Source organism: Dermacentor variabilis, chromosome 1 (assembly GCF_050947875.1).
Source record: "Dermacentor variabilis isolate Ectoservices chromosome 1, ASM5094787v1, whole genome shotgun sequence".
NCBI classification, from domain to species: Eukaryota; Metazoa; Arthropoda; class Arachnida; order Ixodida; family Ixodidae; genus Dermacentor; species Dermacentor variabilis.
In genome coordinates, this window is record NC_134568.1 from 156,652,503 (window position 1) to 156,673,862 (window position 21,360).

The following is a 21,360-nucleotide window of genomic DNA, read 5'->3' on the forward strand; positions in this document are numbered from 1 at the left end:
TCGTTCCCCACCTGCGGCAAGTTGTTTTTTCATCCACTTCCATTTCCATTAATTTATTGTTTCTTTATTTCATTTATTAAGCACAAGTAACTTCCCTTATGTTGTCCTTGGTGTCAGTGTTTGTTGGCTTCTTATATGACTAATAAAAATCGGGCCCCTCGGTTAACCCCCCCTTTTCTTCTCGTCTAGGCAAAGTGAGGAATTCCAAGGCTCAAAAGCCCCCAGATTTTCTCTCTGGCACCCGCTTGTACTCGCGCCTGCGCACAAACGGCTGGCGAACTCACCGCGCGGCACATGCCGTGCGGTGTTAGGGTTGGCGTCTGACACCACGTGGCGACAGGTCATTCCCCTTTACCTTCTCTTGGCCGGACCCCACGGCGCCGGAGAGGTCATTCACCCTACCCCCCCTGAGCCGGAGCCCACGGGCGACCTCATCCCCTTCCACTCCTCTCATGGTCGTGGCATCGTGTGTGCTTACCTCATCCCCTTTCACCTTCTCTTGGCCGGAGAGGTCATTCACCCTACCCCTGAGCCGGAGCCCACGGGGCCCTCTCTCCGTGCCTGTCACGTGTCCTCGACGGAAGCAAGATCCCGCCCACACTTGTAGAGAGCTATTTAAGGGGCTCCGAAATGTACTTTGTGAGACTTCATACTTGAGACTTCATACTTCATGCTCTTCTTATTTTCTTTCAACTACCTTTGAATAAACAGTGCAAGTTTCGCACTAGCAAATCGTCTCGCCCCTGCTTGGTCGCCATGATCTACCGGATGCCTGCAGCCCGCCGACAACGCCACGCTACCCAATAAGTAATGTCGGTCGAGCTTCAAATGGCAGGCGTCGCTACTTCTCGGCAGCAGTACGGTACGCTACCCTGGAGTACGTAACAGCGGGCAACCTGCTTCGGAGCGTAAACTCGACCTACAGTGTACTAGGAAGCTTCTATTTGTGACTAGAATACGGTTGCGTGTGGTTGAGTGGGACGAGACGATATAGAGTGTACTAGAATAGTCTCGTGAACCTGGAGGCCGTAGCCATCTTTGTTTACTTGGAAAGTGTTGCCAGCACAAATAACGGATTCCGGGGTTGCCGATTACATGTTTGTTCGTTCAGCCTTGGACGTGTGCTCGTTTTATTTTGACCTAGCTCATAAACATAAAACCTACTCTGTGTAATATCCTCATATCTTATTGCTATTGCTCTCTCAATAGTTTGCCTTTCGGATAAAACTGTTTTTCCTCTTTTATACATGATGGCTGTTTCACATGCTGCGAACTTACCATAAGCGCCAAAGGTCACCAGTGACGACGTACAACGGTCGCCCAGAGCCCATAGTTTGGTAGGGGCGGTAACACTGCTCGTCAATCGTACGGATCCGACCAACACACGAACAGCTCGACAACTCGGTGGAAATTATTAAAATACGAAATCGGCGCCGATCAGCCCCGGTGGAAGGACGCGCAGCCCGGCGCGGCTTCCACGGTACCGTGGGAACTGCGAGCCGTACGTGTTCCCAACGAATCAGATGTCGCAGGCCCAAGTATCGTCGACTAGATGCGGCTACCGGACACCGACTTTATTCCCAACCTCAATATGATCAATGCCACAAGCACTGTCGGCGCGAGTTGACAGCAAGCTCCGGAGACTGAAAGCATCATTTATCGTCTATTTGCCAGAGGAAACGTGGTGGGACAACGGAAACTTCCGCGCAGGTGACATCGGCTGCTGACGACAGCCTCCCCCCCCCCCCCTGTAAACTGCAAAGCTTCTGCAAGATTTCTGCGTATGATTGTTCGCTATGTTCACGCCTATCGCAGCGCGTAAGCCAGAAGACTTCGTAGACCTAGAGGCGCTCGAATTAACCAGCAGCCAAGCATGCTGCGGAGATATAGAGCTTCCTGCGACCTCCATTTTTTTTTTTGGTTACCGCTCCGAATCAACCCACCTGGAGCCCCGACGGGAACAGCGCACGAGTCTCTACACTGTCCAAGTCGTGGCCTAGACGCGCCAGCAATAAACAATGAGGGCGGCCGCGCGCTTAGTGATTGCTCAGGTGCGCGGTGAGCAAATGGACATTGATCAGCTGTTTTTGGATTCGTGCTACTATCTAAGCTTGCAAAACTCCGATGCTGCACAGTGATGAAGACAACAGTAAAACGCCCTGGACTTATTCGTACCACCTGGAGTTGCAGTCCAGAGTTTGACGAAAATTCCTGTCGTCAGGTAACATGGTGAAGAAGTTTTTTTTTTTTCTGTTCACACTAGGGCAGACAAGAGCCGTTTTCTGGGCGGAAACCGCTCTTGCCTGCCCTATGTAAACAAGGAACCCGTACGGACTCTGAAATACCTCTGTGTTTCTTCACCTTGACTTGATCAGTGACCAAAACTGCTTCTTTACGCGATTTCTCTATTGCCCACGGAACCCGCGAATTCAAAGGCTTTTTTTTTTTTTTTTGCATTCCACCGTAGCATCTGCATTACACAGAGCACGGCCGCTGCAGCAGCTGGCATTCGACGCTACCGCCTCGTGTTAAACAGAACGTCGAAGACACTCGCGTGGTTGAACTGGATTACGAGGGCGCGTATGCGTACCCCACTCAGGCACAGGTGCTGCTGACAACTCAAAAGACGAAAGCGACGCTAAACGCTAGACCCGAACAACTGGGGCACTCCCCTATAGGCTACTTCCATGTAGTCGGCGCCAAGTATCCGCTTCTTGCGCTACCGCGCAGCCCTACGAGCACTTGGACTCTTGAACGTGACTGGTGATGTTTCCGCCGAACGCAGCCTCCTCCCATATCCAGGGCCACAGCCCGTTTATCGACAAGCTGCCGCGTTGTCGACGGGCACAACGAGCCCTGATGAGCGCGCAAGGCCGCACGGCGGACGCCATACCGCGGGCGCTCTCCCCGCGGCTCGCCGAACGGGGACCCCCCGCACGACTATCAGCAGGGACGAGCCGTCTTTTTGGCGGGGCCAAAGGGCTGTGCGACACTGCCTTTCGCTCTCGACCGCATGCGGCGAGGCAATCGGCCCGGCGGCGTAGCCAATTTCTGCAAGGTGGTGAAGCTTGCAGCTAAGGGCATCTTTTCAGACACTTCGAAGTGGAGCGCAGTATACAGTAGTCCTGCGTTTTTTTTAACAACTTTAAAAGACGTTTCACTTCGTTTTCGCACAAATTTAGCCCCAAGGTAGCATTTCCTTATTTTTTTGGCTCGTATCGTTCAATATGTCATATGGCATATTTGCTTGCCTGGTTTATCGGAAAGAAAGAAAGAAAGAAAGAAAAGTTACGTCGCATCACATCTCGCCTTTGGAGAAGTGATCTGATGCAGAGACGTGGCCTAGCTTAAAGTTGCCTGATGGCAACGAAAATTTAGGATGCAAACAATATTAAACGTACCAAAGGAAAATGCAATCTTGTTGCGGTATTTGAGTGAAAGCGCTAAGGTTTTTGAGTAAGCGCTAAGGTTAAAACAAAAACGCAAGTCCCTACTTAATTAGTACTGTAGCCTTGAAGTAACGAGGTACTGCGACATTGAGTCCATGCATTCTGTATTCAGTTCGACACATTCTGCACCATCGGAGCAATTAACTTCGCAACTTGGAAATAACCGTTACGTTTGACAAACTGCAATACGGGAATTCGGTAATACTGAAGAGTGCCAGCAAGTGCAGCATCTAACTGAAACCACAACTTGCAAGTGCTAATCTCTTCCGAGCTTTTTTGCAGCCAAGCACGCAGCTGGCCAGTAGTAAAATAACGCTGGTAATCCCGCCGCCTATGTTTCTCGCAAATCGGATTCAAACAAGGACACGGAAAACAGTGTAGGTATCCTCTTGTTCTTGCAGTGCTGAGCTCGGGAAACGTATCGTGCCGTAGCAGCACCGATCACAGAATCCAATGCGTTTAATAAAGAATGTTCGTTTTCTTTCTTTTTTGCCTGCTATGTCAATAGCGACACCACAACTTTACTGGTGTCATGGTGCTATTCACGGTATCGGAATAAAATCGTCGCATTTTGGTCTAGAAATGATACGATGAATGTGCTGAAACCACACCCAAACTACGTACCGAGCCACTTTGGTGGTTACAGAGCAGCGCTCCGTCTACGTTAACTCCAGCATCAGCCAATCGCTGTGGCGGCTCACATCTGACTGGTACATCTGGTCGCAGGTGCCGAATTGGCAAAAGCTTTAAAGTGTTTGCCACTGGTCCGCCATCCTCGCTAATAATATGTCTGACATCACGATTCGCTGGTATCTGCTCTTACGAACAATTTCAGCACATAAGAACATTTCCGGCCCAAACCAGATATTCACGAAAGTTATCTCACGTAAACGCGGTACGCGATTGGCCATCCCTGCGGCGATCCTCTTGCTATCACGCCGATCGCGGGTGCCCGAATGCCGGTCAATGAGGAAGCTTTCTTACGTCAAAGAAGTTTTATGAATAAGGAGGCAGATTCAGAAAACTTGCGCAAATGCGCTTTGCAAATCGCTAGCGCTCATATGCCGGCCAATAGATAGCGTGCGAGGCGATAACGAGATGACAGGTAGCCCGCTGATGAGTGATGAACAAGCATAGGTAAGACATTTTTGCGAAGGAATGGCCGCGTTCACAAAGGTTTCTCTCGTTGTCATACAATAATCGCTGTCGCAACTCAATAGCGCCTTTTCTAGGAGTTCTGTGAACACGGGCCTATAGGAGCCAAGTTCATAAAGCTCTCCGTTCGTAAGATTTTCTCGTCGCAGCAGTGTTGGCTGATGTGTCCGCTACCACGACTGGTTGGCGCATGTTCTTGCGAACCGCTCTAACGTACAAACGTATTTGTGCCAGAAGGTTTAGCTTCCAGTCCAAGGGATGAATGAACAAAGGCTTCTATCCGCAAGTTACTTGGGATCAGTCGGCCACATTCACTGATATTTTATTCACTAATAAACACAGGCGCCTGTTCTTACAAAGCGTAGTGATTATCAAGCCGAATTCACACGACTTTTCCTTCGTAAAAATCTATTGCAATAGGCCGGCACCTGCAACACACTAGTGCTGCAGGCGTGGCAGAGTTTTTTTTTTTTTCGTAAATGAGTCATTCGAGCGCACGAATTGTTTTGTGAATGCGAGCAATGCACCTCTAATTTCTGCTTGTGACAACATGCCAATTTTCGCTCAGTGCCCTTACAATGCTCAATGTGTGTGTGTGTGTGTGTGTGTGTGTGTGTGTGTGTGTGTGTGTGTGTGTGTGTGTGTGTGTGTGTGTGTGTGTGTGTGTGTGTGTGTGTGTGTGTGTGTGTGTGTGTGTGTGTGTGTGTGTGTGTGTGTGCGTGTGTGTGTCGCGCAATACTTCAGGCTATTACGGCATACGGCATCAAAATAGCTGTTGCACAGAGTTAAACACAGTGCACACAAGCTTGACTTTCAGGTTTTGTCTAAGCAGTCAACAATCCAGCGAGTAATCTGCATTCATCTACGACGTTTTACTGGCTGGTAGTCTGATTTAACTTCATTTTTCAGCGAGATATACATCAGGGCACTGTTTCTAGTTCTCTACTGGACAAAACAAATAATGAAGAAAGATAACTGTTCTGCTTTCTCTGACACCTGTATGAAGCACCGTCAGGTCGCTGACAGACATTCAGCGATAACAGCCACGATAGCATCCCACGCCAGGAGAGATAAAGTGGCATTCCAACCTACAAAATAACACTAGCGCGAGCGTGTAACAGCCACCGGCGTAGCGTCGAAGTCTTCAAATAGCATGCAAGTACGCAACAGCCGTGACAGTACAGCTGCCGCGATAACATCACGACCTATAGCGTCAGCATATATGGAAAACAGGGAGTCGTGCAAGCGTGATTCGCCACACCCAAGTAAACACGATGGGAATGTAGATGCACGCGACTTTCGAGATGTATGAATGGGTGTGTCACCTGGATACATCATAAGCTCTGTCATTATCTAGAATAACAGCATCGCGTATCACTGTTGTCAATTTTACCGCAGTTTGCACTAAATAGTCAAGAAAAACATCATAATGAAGCTAATTATACGCGAGTGACTACAATCTAAACAGCATTAGCGCATGCATTCGGTGACATACAGCAGGAGCCAAGTGACGCGGCGACAACATTGAAGCACTACGGTAATCGGCACGCCTCATATTTAACAACTGCTGCATGCATATACAATAATCCGGCTTTCTTACTTCCTTCTGGCGCTCTCCGTTGGCTGGCCTGCAGATTAAGGCAGCACCGTTGCAAATGATCGCCGTGTCATCAACGAATGCGCAGTCCGGTGTTGACTCGTCGGCCTGCAGTTCGATGACATCAAGATCAAGGCTACGAAGAGTTTTACAAAATTCTTCGTGTTCTTTTCTCGCCAATTCAACGTTTATGTCGCCTATAAGACCCGACGAACATTCTTTGATGCTGTTGGGAACTCGACAGACGACCGCATGCGTATACCGCCCGAACGCCATTTTGAAAGTGCTTGTGTTGGCAAAACAAAACTCGTCTAGTGGGGCGCAAACTAGTTAAGAAAGATTGGTGTATTTTCTATAAAAGGATGCAAGTCATAAGCAAGACTATAAGTTGTACAATAGGCTAAACAAGGACTTATTTACAAATATGATGCAAGACGTAAACAATAATGCGTAAAACAGAATATAGACCGCTAGTTGACTTGAGGCAGAAAAGAGAGAAAGGCCATCGCTATCAGCATCAGTCATAGAGAGAGTCAAAATGGAAGCGCTTCACAAAGCTTTAGTGCAAGAAGTCGAAAAATACAAGGCTGTTCAGAAAGGTAAGCGCCTTTAGAACCCTTACTTTAGCTGGTAACCTGACCAAATACTGCAGCCTTCATTCATTTCCTTGTTGACTAAATTCGGCCTTCTGTAGTGTGTTGCTCGTTTACCGCTGTCTAGCCCCGCACACGCCTGCCTCAGCGTTGCACTGAAAGCAAAACGTGCCTAAAAATTGCAGAAGGCATAACTTTTTAAATGCGATTCCGAAATAAACTTTATCGACTCAAGCATAACATGATTGTTCTCGATCATATTCTCATGCCTTAGGACCCGACGACAGTTGCAGTTATTCTCCCTCTTGTCGGGGCGTGGTAATCAAGAGCTAACAAAAATAGCTCCTTAAGATAGGCAGGTTTGAATTGTGTTGATCGTGCTGCCTGGGAAGTAGTGCAATGCCCTGCCTCCAAAGGCTGCATACTTGCGGACGGCTTTTCTGGTTCATTAGATTTCACAGAGCACGCGCCCCAACCACCCACGCACTTGTGATATTTAATTGCCGGTCACGTGGGCTGTAGTTATGCTTTTAACTTGGCGATTTTGTTACCTTGCGTTGTGAGAAGTGCTTTCCTGTCTGGAACTGCGCACGCTGAATCCAATTTACTGGTAAAAGAATGTACGTAGTCGCATGTCTTGCGTGGTTTCGTCGTGAAAAGTGAAATCATATTAGATGCACTTTGAGTGCTTTGGTGAAGTCGTTGTGCCATTCGTTGGTATTACTCGCTGCGCCGGACGTAGAGGTGTGTGGAAAGTAGCCTCTAAGTATAATAGGCTGCATTTTTGTTCTTTTTGGGACGTTGAAAGCTTGCTCACAGGTTCACTATTCTCAACAGATGTCTTGACTTGTGCTTCCTGCTTGGGAACAGTTATCTGTGTTACTGATTTTGTGAAGGACTTTTCCCCATGCTTTGGGCATATATTGTAGAGAATGAATGTTTTTTTTTTTTCTGTCGTATTGTTGCCTAGTGACTCACAGATGTGAAAAGAAAGTGGACTGGTCTGCTAAAAATCATGTAAGCAGCTACACCTGCCATGGAGTTTAGCAGCAGAAAAGACTGCCAGCAGTAGTTCTGCTGAATAATCCTGCATATTACATCAAAAACAGCTCCATTTTCTTGCTGGTATAAGGCATTGGGACGGCACCTCACAAGAGTAGGCATAGCTTATTTAGGTTTATAAGTTTGTTTGCTTTGAGCCGCACCGTGTGCAACAGTTTTGTCCAGTTTGCTACCCCATGTAAGAGAAGGGGGTTAAGAGTTGAAGGGGGAATCCCAAAGTGGGAAGTACCAGCAGTGCCAACACTTGGGGCTACCCATCACACCTGCAATTGGTTACCGAGGCCAGTGAATTTCATAAATTGTAGCATGCCCCTGTTGCTCTGTAAGCCTGTGTCACATACCACCGTGGTCTATGAATCTTTGTCTCTAAAAATATCTGCAGTCAAGCCAGTTTAAAAGTCTGAAGAATGTCACGTTCGATGTCATAACAATGACTAAAAACATGGTATGTGTTGATTATACCATCCAGCAACAGCCTATAGACTAAGCAAAGGTTAGGTGGGCTAGTACATCACTCAAAAACACAGTTCATTCTCTGTAGTGTACTGATTGGGTTGGTTCTTTTTGGGGGGGGGGGGGAATTTGTATGTAGAAATTATGCATATCACAGTGCAGATGCAATGGCCGATGCATCTGTTTAATGTCCCACAAAATTTTGCAGGTTGTTTCAAATAGTCTTCCTAAATTATGGAAAACATTACCTAAATGTTGTTTAATAAATTTAAAAGGTAGCGTAATGTCTTCTTTTGGGGAAGTTAGTAAATATTCTGACATCACTGCATGAAATTATGGCCATAATTAAGCAAGTATTTGTTCGTTGCTACCTGTAGCAGCAATGAAACGGGCTGGTATAATGCAACTATTATATTCCAATGTTCTTCCTTTTCGTGTTTCATCAGTGGTCCGAGTGGCACTCCATTTATGTCATCATTGAGATTGAGATGTCACCGAGCTGAGCAAAAGGAATGCTTACTGGTGTAGCTTTTCTTAAATGGCCACATTTCATCAATGGACAGAAAAGGCAGCAAGATAGTTTTGGTATTGTTGCATGATATTCTCAAAGCGAGTACTGCCAATCTTCTCTCCCAATTCGTGGCACTCCATTAGAATTTGCATGATATGTAGCCTGTCATTTACACTAAATAAGTTGTAAAGTATTTTTGTGAAGTACGACACTTTTTTTTTAAATTTAAGCAGTCTTGAAAAATCTTGATAGAACTGGTAGCTGATATTGCAAATGAAGAGAAAGCCATCCTTCATGTTAGAGATGGTTTGTTATGATTTGTGACATTGTTTATGCTCTAAATATTGTCACAGGACTGTGAGCAATGTGGCAGAGACAAGGTTGGTAATTGTGGGGAAGAAAATGATGATTGTAAAGATGGGCTATCTGCCATCTTGGCTGTGTTGCATTTTAGTGGAGGTGCTAGTAGTTAATGTGCACAAAGAAATATAATTTAGCCAGGGTAATATTCTTTATGCTCCACGAGATATCATCAGTTCTGTGTATGTTCTGAGGGACGAAAATTTTCACATTTAATAGTAATCTATTACCTGCAGATTTCCAGAAGACATACAGCTTGCGGCAAAAGCTGGACTCCCAGTTGAATGAGAACACTGTTGTCAAAGAGGTAATGTTATTGCTTATTTCTCTGAATGGTGAATTTTCTGCAGGGCTTTCTTTTTATTGTAATTTATTATTTGTGTGCAAGTGGGTGCATGTGAAACAACAGCATTCCACTCATTTGCTTTACGTTATACATTGTGTTGCTGTCTACTGGCTCATTTGCAGGTGGTGAGGATATTGTGCCAAGCTATGGCATCTTTTTACGCTGCTGTAGTGTGATTTCTTACTGAAATTGCATGAATGCTGCCTCACAGTACAACTTTAGAAATGAAAGAAAGTCACAGCCAACCACAACAGCACAAGATGTGAAGCATTCCATGCCAAATTATAAGCCTGCTTGTCTTCCTTTAGTAGTAAATTCTTACAAGATTGAAAATCAAATGTAGGAGTTAGAGCAACTCGGAGAATGTTGGGTTGCTATGGGTTCCTGCCATGAAGCACATTGACGTGAGAGCCAGGGTTACTCTGCATAACAGGCACGTGTCATTCATGGTGGACCTCTGGACTGCAAAGTGAACTGTCCAGGACAAGGCAATGCATACAAACGTGTACTGTTAGCTACTTAATTGACACAAATAGGCTCATGCCAGGAAAAGCATGCAAATCCAAGGTAAATCGAGGTGGAAAAAAAATTAATTCTAGGGTATTACATTAAAAGCTACGATATGATTATAAAGCATGCTGTAGTGGGAGACTCCAGGTTAACTTTGGCCACCTGGGGTTCTTTAACACGCACCCACTGCACAGTAGGCAGGTGTTTTTATTTCACCCCCATCGGAATGCAGTCCCTGCCACCAGAATTTGATCCAACACTCTCTGGCTTGGCAGCGCAATGCCAAAGCCACTACGCCACAATAACCCGCTGTGGTTGCTCAGTGGCTATGGTGTTGAGCTGCCGAGCACGAGGTCGCGGGATCGAATCCTGGCCATGGCGGCTGCATTTTCATGTGGGTGAAATGCGAAAACACCCGTGTACTTCGATTTAAGTGCACGTTAAAGAAGCCCAGGTGGTCGAAATGTCCGCAGTCCTCCACCACGGCGTGCCTCATAATGAGAAAGTGGTTTTGGCACGTAAAACCCCATAATTTTTTACACCACCATGATGAGTGTAGGGGAGAAAAAAAGGAAAAACAAAGAAATGTTACGTGACTCAAACTGATAACGGCGCTTCTCACTTGTTAAAGCAAAGGAAGCATTTAGTGTGAACAGCAGAACACATTGTTTCATAAAGCTTTGCTCAATTGCACTGTTCGCAAGTCTCAGCTGCAATTTCAGGCTCTAATTTTTGGGACACAGTCACGACGGTGCTCTTCTGTGCCTCCTCATCCTCTCTGTGTTCTATTGTATGTGCACTGAAAACAAATGCTAACCAACTACTTCAGCTGAATACTATATTGCTGCCAGACAAGCAGCATAGTGGTGTGGCACTTGGCATATGGCCAACTAACTGGTTGGAGGCACATTCACTGGAAGTTAAAGAAAAACATGTGACAATGAGTCTCGACACGGATTGTACACTGGGAAACTATGTAGCAGCGCTTGTCAGTGGGTGCTGCATCTACAGAAAAATTTTACTGTCAGCAACTCTACCTTTGTTGCTGGCATCTGATGATGCAAGTGGAAATACAGGTGTTAATGCCTGTATTTTTTTTTTTTTTTTGCTGATGAAAGAATATTAAATCGCATGTCAAAGTTCTTGTATGCGGGGTTAGAAAGTGCAACAATAGTTTCACAACATTTACTACCCCAGGATGATATTTGTAGGGTTATTTCAGAACACTGAAACACCATCTAGAACTAAAAAATCAACGATGATTATGAGGCACGCCATAGTGGAGGGCTCTGGATTAATTTTGGCCGCCTGGGGTTCTTTAACGTGTACTTAAATTTAAGTATATGCGGGCATTTTCACACGTCACCCCCATCAAAATGCGGCTGCCACTGGGCTACCACGTCGCATGGCGACATGGAAGAAATCACCACCCAAGCACTCCATACAGATGGTTAACCAGGGAAGCTGAAACGTGCGGCCCCGGTGTTTATCACTGGGCTAATCCCGACCGTTCATTAAACGACGGCTTGGTAGGCTGCCGCATTCTCGATACAGAGTTGCTGGTTCCACTTGGCTGCACGAGCCCGTTCTTGTGCCCAGGCTGCAGCATCGGCACGGTGTAGACGAGCTCGTTTTTGGTTCTGCTCGCTGCGTTGAAAGCTGCCTGCTCCTCAGGAGTACGTATGATGCGTGGCCTACCCATTTCAGAGCCGGAGAGAAACTGCTGCGCGCGTGCTCGGCTGTGACGGTGAACAACGGTGTCACTACTGGTGCAGCTAATCCAACACCACCTAGATAGCACAAGGCCTTTTCACTGCAATCCATGACGTTGTGTTACCTGGCCCGACTGCCACAGAATCTAATGGGGATGCTCCCGAGTAGGCAACAGTGATTTTGACTTCACCGCTTTCATCGCGCCAGCCTTGTCAATGGAAATTTCAGGCCAGGTAGTGCGATGTCATGGATCGGAGTAAATAGGCCCTGTGCTGTCTAGAGTCGGGTACAACTTTAGAAAGAAGGGGTGTTTCCTCCTCCAAGGCGGATGCAGACGAGCCTCCACCAATGAGCGTGCACTCTAGATAGACGTCACGAGCCCGACAGCCGGTGACCCCGCCAATGGAGAAGAGGGCTGCCTACACTTTGAATGGGGCCGAATCATGTCATTCATGTGCGTCTGCGCCTCGTCAGAGTGAATCCCCAAACTGTTTGTGGTGGTCTGTCATGCCGGAAATATTATTGCGAGCTTAAGATGCACCATTTGTGCCGTGTGAACTTATTCTGAACTGTGATCCAGCAACGAAAGATTGCAGCGAGCATCGCTGACGCTATGCTATGCGAACTGTTGCGAGTGCAGGCTTGAAAAAAAAAAAAAGAAAAGGTAAACGTGAAACGGAACGAGAAAAAAGGCTATCACATTCTCAAAAATTAATTTGTGAAAACACAGAACTAGCAAAATATAAATCATATGCTATTTAAACCAAGACCTAAAACGATAAATGAAGCATTCTTGTATCTTTTGTGCCTCAATCGTCATCTCGCCCCAAGTTTGTAATGTTTTCTATAAATCCTTTTTTTTAAACCCTGTCAGGGTCGATTTTTTTTCGCTATATGCGACCGCCCAGGGTCGATTCTTTCTATTGCAGATTCCAATTTTTCTGAGGGACCTATTTCGAAAAAAAATTTGCTGTAATTTTTCTGGGGTGACCATAAAGTGCAAAAAAAATATTTTGCGTTGTTATATGTTTACTTTTTATTCATGAGTAACAATAATAAAAAAAGGAAATAAACTTATAATAAAAATTTGATGCATTGTTATAGTTCAATGCTTAAGCACACCAGAATAGCTCAAGGCACACGAGAATATTTCACATGTGTCAAATGTTCCTGCTCTTACACTAATATCTGAATCCATATCCTAATCGAACTGCGTAGGTGGGTACACCAAAGAAAACTATGTGGTTGTGTGCCCCTTCAAAAAGGCAGAATTTGTGACATACTTCCGCTAATCTTCATCTTATTGCCAACGCGAATCTCCCCCTCTAAAAAAGGAAACACATGCACGGCAGCATCCTTCCTATGCTCGCCCCTGTGAGCGCTAAACGAGCGAGAAACAGGCGGCCGCCCTTTGAGCGATTAGTAAAGAGATAGCCATCAATTTTGCGAGCGCAAGAAGCCGAAACCGCCTGTGGAAGAAAACCCAAACCGCCGCCCACTTGCCCACTCGCCACTGCGCGAGTGGTAGTATAAGACGCGCCGGAGCAAATTAGCTCTAAAACAAACCATGCAACGAAAACCGAGAGAGGCAGGTGCAAAAAAAAAAAAAAAAAAAAATCCCTGTATTCCCACATAGTGGCAACACATGCCAGGAAAGAAAAAAAATTGGAAATTGGTGCGTTTTTTAAATGTACAGACGGCGCCGTAAATATACGGCATTGACCATTTTGGACTTGTTTGGAGCACTGTATATTTACGTCATTGACCCTTAAAGGGTTAAATACTTGTTAAATAGCACCTGATTCATTTTAAGTTCGGAAAACGAGTAGTAAATTTCCCATGACATACCAACTCGCCGAAACTGCCACAAAAGGCCAAACATGACAAGTACAATGCGTACAATAAATGAAAGAAAGATACTTCAGCCACCAATATACTGTTAATGTCTCTGCATTATCTAAGCAACGATGCAGATGTGACGCTTCTTTTCCAATAGAAAAGCAAGGAAAATATACTAGGCATATGTGAATGCATATTTCTGTTTTCTTAAGGGTCCAGACACATGAGAGCCACACCTTGTTTGCCTGACCCTTGAACGCCAATGCATTTCTCCGCAAAGTTCAGGTATTTATATCTCGAAATTGGTGTCGTCCTGAAAATTTATTCCAAGTGGATCCACCTTGCGAAGTCCGCTGCTAGAATTTGTAAATTGCAGTATGGGTCATAAGCTAAAAAGTTAATTAGTGAATTCTTGTTAATTGGTCGATTTTGCATTTCATTTTTTTGTGCAAGTAGTGTCCTCATTTCAAGTAGACCGGCTTATAAACTAGAATCGAGCTATCTGCCACAGGCAACCTTTCAAAAATTTTGAAAGTGTTCGCTGAAACACCCTGTATATTGCATGTTATACAATAGAGAATAAACAGTCGAAAGTTGGCGCTCGCTTTGTTCCCTTCCGTCCGCATTTGCGCCAAAGCGATAATATTTATGGTCTACTCAGCAATATGAACCGACTAGCCCAGCAACATCTACTTCTGGACTTGTAGTGCATGTGTGATCTCGGAGGCAATGTTACCCATGACTCCTTTTTGTTGTCTGCCATGTGGCACCACAGGTACTTTCAGCAAGTGCTGATAGCAACAGAAAGGGATCATACATTGTGCAGTAGCTAATCCAGTAGCAGTAATGTAGAAGCTTTGGTTTTAATTATGTTAAGGCTCTCCAAAAAATTTTATGGAAAGAGCACTGCTTGAGCAACAATCTGATAGTGATGTGTGCATGAATGATAAGAGCAGTTCATCCAGCGCTGTAGTGCATTTGGGTAATGCTACTTTTTTAATGTATATTTACTCGTAGAGCTTGAGATAATTATGTTCATTAAGTACGAGGAAGTGCAGAATTGATACATTCTTCAACATTTCATTTTTTTCTATGCAGGAGCTGGCTCTTCTAGAAGCTGATGCAGGGGTGTACAAGTTAATTGGCCCTGTACTGATAAAGCAGGGGCTTGAAGACGCCAAACAAAATGTGGAAAAAAGACTGGATTACATCAGCACAGAACTGTTAGTGCAACAATTTTTCTTCCTTTACTACTTGGACATGAACTAGGTACACGAACTATGAACTCTGCTATGTACCCCCTATCACAAGAACGTGAAGGCCAGTTGCTCATTGCCAACAACAGCAAACTAACTTTCACTTTTTTTGTGGTAGGCTGTACATTTGTTTTATGGTAACAGTGTTCCACATGCATGCAGGCTAGCCACTACTCACTGTAGTGTCTTCACGGTATAGCCATAAGGTACAGGTGAACTGCTATTAAATCTTAACAGATAGGGCAAGGAAATAATCAGTGAAAAGAGTTGTACTGAAAGGAGGTAATCCTGGCACGCTTATTTAAAATTGCAGCATTGTTGCATGCACTTAAGATAGTTGAGAGAGACAAAAGCCGAAGTTTTTGGCACGGTGACATTTTTGCATTCCTTCGTGCACGTGCCCTGAACAGTGGGATTCTTCCATGAACACTGGCTCACCCAATACAGTAAACTCTCAGTTGTACGAACGTCGGTTTATCGAATATTTCAGAATAACGAACTTTTTAAAAATCCCCGGCAGTTTCTTTATAGATTCTATGCAAAAATGTTTCACTTAAACGAATTTCGGAAGAGTCAATATTTCAGTTTAACGAACTCGCTCAGAGGACCAAGGCTTATTTTTACGTTATTTTTACAATCGGCAATGTAACGTCGCTGGCACTACAGCGCCGCTGGGGCAAAGCGGCGGCGCAGAAAACGAACGGCAACGAGGCAAGCATGTAATCTCGGAAGCCATGAACAAAGTAACATCGCCGAGCCAGTTTCAAGCCCTATAACTCTAGCTGAGGTTGTAGGGTACATTAGAAAGTTGAGAGACTTTGTGTCTCAACAGCAAGCTGTGCCCGAAAAAGTGTACAAAAACATTGACTCTTTGGATAGTTTTGTTACTTCCTGTGCTTTAAAAGTATAAGTGCAGAAGAAGATTACAGATTTTTTTCTAAGTGAGAAAGGCAGCATTTTAACTGTTATGAACATTGTACTTGTTGAGATACAAATTCCATTTCACACATTTCTAACACTATGGATGCCATGTCTTTTGCTCCATGAATTGCACTTAAAACTTTTGACGCTGTATGCCATGTCTTATGTTAGTCTAGTGAATATTCAGTTTAGTGAACTTTCAGTTAAGTGAACTAATTATTTCGGTCCCTTGAAGTTCACTCAAGTGAGAGTTCACTGTATTGCATAATGCATCAAGTGCAAACAGAAACATGGAGTCCTGTTAAAAACATTTGTTTTCAACAACAGTATGCAGAAATTAAGACACATTTCTGAAGCCTTAGCCTCAAGAAATTACCGTAGAATGCATTGGTGGTGGAGCCATTAATTGGGGCCACCACTTTTTCTTTGTAGCTCAGAACATGAACAGCAGGAGGGTAAAATGTTAATAGAAAAGTTAGTATAATTTGGGGGGAAAATAATTTTTTAGTTATGTATGTGGTACACCTAATTTAACTCTTTTGTTACCATATAAAAGTCACTCATTTCATTAGTTGTAGATTTTATCTGTTAAGAAATACTTGCCACAATTCAGGCTACACAGTTTTGAGCAACATAACTATGTGCAGTGTGTACACGACCATTGCAATGGTTGGTGTGAGTGCTGGTAAGGGGTTAGGTAGTGCAGGTTGGGTAGTGGAGCATGCCACATGAATTCATAGGGCACACCCAAATACTGCATTGTAAAGGATGTTTTGCACACATAATGTCCACGTCCCACGTTGTTGAAATCGCACCGCTGGCACGAGTTGTTGGGAACTCGGCGCTGACGCCCGTTGTTGCACCTGGGTCGCAAGCCCCAAGGGTAGCGTTGGCCTGGCGGCCTGGGGTACAACTGGAAGCATCCGAAGGTCCCGGCAAAGCATGAGTCGACTGGTAACAACAAAACAACTTGTTTATTCTAACATCGCAAAGAGTGGGCGGTCAGGTCGACCGAAGTAGAGAGACGGGAGTGCACGTTACTCAACAGAAGAAATCGGAGCCCTCCTTGGCGTCCGGGGGCAGCTGCTTTTATACTCTCGCAGTTGAGGGCAAGAAGGAACCCCTCTATAGACGAGCACGTGACTGTGCCGCTCGGGCACAATGGGATGAGAAGGTGGCGTAGACGTCGTGTCGGCGCCGGTCCACTGCCTAGTTCCTTACAGTAGTCTAGCAGCACTCAGAACGCGTCCACAAATTGGAAAATTGCACTAGAAAGAACATCATCACTTTGAAACACTACACAAAAGCAATATGTTAAAAATCCTGCCTCAGGAAGAAAAACATCAGTAACAAACAATTTTGAGGCTGATTCCTACGTTAGGGGCTTCGACTTAAGCCATCGGCGTTACCGTTGAGACTCCCCTTTTTTGTAACGCACCTCAAAGGAATATTGTTGCAAAGCGAGGCTCCAGCGCAGGAGGCAGCCATTTTTGGGAGAGATGGTCTGCAGCCATTGGAGAGGGCAGTGATCCGTCTCAATGATAAACCTCGAGCCGGCTAGATAGCATGACAATTTCTGAACGGCCCACACGAGACACGCACACTCTTTCTCGGTGGCGCTATACGCCTGCTCACGACTGGTCAGCTTACGACTAGCATACAGGACGGGGTGTTCTACTTCTCCATTTTCCCGTTGGCACAGTACAACGCCCATGCCTCGCTCACTAGCATCGCACTGAACAACGAACCCTTTTGTATAGTCTGGCGATCGTAGCACCGGCTGGCTTGTTAGGGCACTCTTTAGGGCGCTAAAAGCTCTTTCCTTTGTCTCGTCCCATACGACTGTTTGGGGCTCTGTTTTTCTTAGAGCATCCGTCAGGGGAGCCGCGATATCAGAGTACCTGGGGATGTACCTCGGATAGTAGCCGGCGACACCTAAGAACGACCGAATATCGGTCTTCGTGCGCGGTTGCGGGAAGTCTCGCACAGCGGCCACCTTTATTTCAGAGGGGCGGCGACGACCCCGACCAATCACGTGACCAAGGTAGACAACCTCGGCCTGTGCTAACTGGCACTTAGGAGCCTTGACTGTCAAGCCCGCTTCGTGCAGGCGGGTTAGCACTGCCCGCAAGTGTGCCATATGCTCAGACCAGGATGCGGAGAATATCGCTACGTCGTCTAGATACGGTAAAGCGAATTCTTGCTGTCCCCGCAACACTTTATCCATGAGGCTTGAAAAGCAGTATGGCGCGTTCTTCAAGCCAAAACTCAACACTTTAGGACGGAATGTTCCCATTGGTGAAATGAACGCCGCATACCTACTAGCCTCTTCTGTAAGTGGAACCTGCCAATAACCCCTGACAATATCTAGGGTGGAAATAAACTGAGCGCTACTAACTTTCTCAAGGCGCTCCTCGATGTTAGGGATCGGATAAATTTGATCCTTAGTGATGGAATTAAGCCTGCGGTAGTCGACGCAAGGACGAGATTCCTTGCCCGGTACCTCAACTAAAATCAAAGGGGAGGTATAATCACTCTCACCTGCCTCAATAACACCGAGCTGTAGCATTTTCTTTACCTCAGCCTCCATAATATCGCTCTGGCGGGGTGACACCCGATACGCCTTGGATCGTACTGGCTCTGGGGAGGTAAGTTCTATATCATGAGTAAGTACAGAAGTCCTACCAGGCCTCTCAGAGAACAGACCTTGAAACTCTTGTAAGAGCTGGTGTAGTTCGGTTTTCTGCTCAGGCGACAGCGATGCTCCACTGACTAAGTCACTAATGACCTGATCGGTGTCTTTCCTGTTCGTCACTGAGCTTAGTCCCGGAAGCTCGACCGGAAGCTCTTCGGGAACGTTTACCATCATGCACACTACTGCTTCCCTTTGTCTATAAGGTTTGAGCAGATTACAGTGGTAAACTTGCTGTGCTTTCCGCTTTCCTGGCAGACTCACCACGTAGTTGACGTCTGACAGTTTTTGAACAATCCGTGCTGGGCCCTCCCACTGCACGTCTAGTTTGTTGTTTAGCGATGTGCGCAATATCATGACCTCATCGCCCACCTCAAAACGACGGGCCCTGGCGGTCCGATCATAATAAACCTTGGCCCTCTGCTGGGCCTTCGCCATTGCCTCACCTGACAACTCCTGTGCCCTTCTTAAGCGTTCGAGGAGCTTAAGCACGTACTCCACCACGACTGGGTCGTCGCCCCTGCCTTCCCACGATTCTCGAAGCATGCGAAGCGGAGATCGCAGCGAGCGACCGTACACCAGCTCAGCTGGCGAAAACCCCGTAGCCGCATGCGGCGCGGTCCGTAATGCAAACATCACCCCAGGCAGACACTGCTCCCAGTCAGTTTGATGTTCAAAACACAATGCTCTCAACACGCGCTTCATGACGGAGTGGAGCTTCTCAACGGAATTCGACTGTGGGTGGTACACTGAGCTGTGTAACAGCTTTACCCCACACCTTTCGAGAAAAGTTGTCGTCAAAGCGCTAGTAAACACTGTGCCCTGATCTGATTGGATTTCCGCAGGAAAACTAACTCGCGCAAATATGGACAGTAGTGCATTGACTATCTCAACTGAGCTGAGTTCTTTAAGCGGCACTGCTTCAGGGAACTTTGTCGCTGGGCAGATCACAGTCAAAATGTGTCTGTACCCCGTGGCTGTTACCGGCAGAGGTCCCACTGTATCAATAACGAGCCGTCTAAAAGGCTCCGTAATGATAGGTACCAATCTCAACGGCGCCCTTGATTTGTCCCCTGGTTTGCCCACCCGCTGACAGGTGTCACATGTCCTCACGAAATGGTCTGCGTCCCGAAAACACCCTGGCCAATAGTACTCTTGCAAGAGACGGTCCTTAGCTTTCTTAACTCCTAGGTGTCCGGACCACGAACCCCCATGCGACAAGCGCAACAGATCCTGACGATAGCATTGAGGAACGATCAGCTGATCGAACTCCACTCCCCTGCGGTCTAGATACTTCCGGTACAGGACCCCACCTCTTTCCACAAAGCGAGCATTTTTCTTGGCGATGCCTTCCTTGACAATGCAGCGTATGTTTTCTAGGCTGCCACCCTTCTTTTGCTCGGCTATCAAAGCCGACCGGCTGACTTTTAGCAACCTATTAAGTCCGTCTGACGTAGGCGCGATGAGCAAATCTGCAGATAGCTCTTCTAACTTTCCCGCATCGGGAATTTCCTCTCCAGTATCTGGTGCCGTTAACGTTACAGACTCAATTTTATTCAGTTCAGGCGTGCTCTGAATATCAGCTTGCTGCGCCTCTGACCCTTTTTCATTGTTGGACAACGTCGGCCCCGCAACTACCGCCTTTGCAGCGAGCTCCCGAACCTTCGATCTGGTTAAGGCCTGAACGCTAGCCTCACCAAACAAAAGCCCCTTCTCGCGCAGGAGGTGATCGGACCTGTTCGAAAATAGGTACGGGTACTGGGGGGGCAGCATAGATGACACTGCCGCCTCCGTCTCAAGCGCTCCGAAAGGTCCTTCAATAAGCACTTTTGCTACCGGCAGACACACGCTATGAGCTTCCACGGCTTGCTTGATCCATGCGCACTCGCCCGTGAACATATGGGGTTCTACGTAAGAGGGGTGAACTACATCCATTGTAGCTGCGGAATCGCGAAGCACTCGGCACTCTTTCCCGTTCACGAGGAGGTCTCGCATGTAAGGCTCGAGAAGCTTCATGTTCTTGTCAGTGCTGCATATTGACAAAAACACAACTTTTGGTTTTGTTTCCGGACACTGCGCCGAAAAGTGACCCGGCTTCCGGCACGTATAACAAACGCGCGCTTGCCTCGTCTCGAACCGCTTTCTGCGTTCGGCTTCGGCTGCCGCCGTCTCCTTAGGTTCGGTCGCACTGCTTTCACTCGCATCCGCACTACGTGTGTTCCCCTTTGCTCTCATGGGTGTGAACTTCGGCCTCTCAAACTTCGAGCCAAACTCACCCTTTTGACCGTCCTTAGCTCCGCGAGCCCGACGCGTCACAAACTCCTCGGCTAGCTCAGCGGCTTTAGCCACCGTACAAACGTCTGGCCTATCCAAGACCCAGTACCGCACGTTCTCAGGTAACCGACTATAAAACTGTTCCAGCCCGAAGCACTGCAGAACTTTATCGTGGTCACCAAACGCTTTCTCTTCTTTGAGCCACTCCTGCATGTTTGACATAAGCCTGTACGCAAACTCTTTATATGACTCACTTTTGCCTTTCTCATTTTCCCGAAACTTCCGACGGAACGCCTCCGCTGACAGCCTGTACTTCTTTAGCAGACTCGATTTCACTTTGTCGAAATCCTCTGCCTCCTCTCTATTCAAGAGAGCGACTACGTCGGCCGCCTCGCCGGGTAACAAAGTGAGCAAGCGCTGTGGCCACGTTTCCCGAGAGAACCCCTGCTTCTTGCACGTTCGCTCAAAGTTAACCAGGAACAAACCAATGTCCTCTCCAAGCTTAAACGGCCGCATCAGGTCAGTCATTTTGAACAATACTCGTTCTCCTGCACCGTGTGCCTGACTTCCATTACGAGCGCGTTCCATCTCTACCTCAAGACGCTTCATTTCCAAAGCGTGTTGACGGT

The 21,360-nt window shown here is 46.5% G+C and overlaps 2 protein-coding genes across 4 annotated transcripts in view; one reads left to right on the forward strand and one right to left on the reverse strand.

Annotated features, from left to right (window-relative positions):
• LOC142587263 (N(G),N(G)-dimethylarginine dimethylaminohydrolase 1) overlaps positions 1–6,477 on the reverse strand; it is a 95,338-nt gene extending 88,861 nt beyond the window's left edge. For all 3 annotated transcript variants that reach the window (XR_012829426.1, XM_075698144.1, XM_075698140.1), the window contains exon 1: positions 6,205–6,477. Coding sequence is in view for 2 of the 3 variants with exons in the window: in XM_075698144.1 (XP_075554259.1) it covers positions 6,205–6,477 (273 nt within the window). In the remaining variant the exon portion in view is untranslated. The remainder of the gene's footprint in view (positions 1–6,204) is intronic.
• Positions 6,478–6,680: 203 nt separating this feature from the next.
• Positions 6,681–21,360, forward strand: part of Pfdn6 (prefoldin 6) — a 29,712-nt gene continuing 15,032 nt past the window's right edge. Inside the window, exons 1-3 of the mRNA XM_075698163.1 lie at positions 6,681–6,800; positions 9,417–9,487; positions 14,687–14,811. Of these exons, the coding sequence (XP_075554278.1) occupies positions 6,740–6,800; positions 9,417–9,487; positions 14,687–14,811 (257 nt within the window). The 5' untranslated portion in view covers positions 6,681–6,739. The remainder of the gene's footprint in view (positions 6,801–9,416; positions 9,488–14,686; positions 14,812–21,360) is intronic.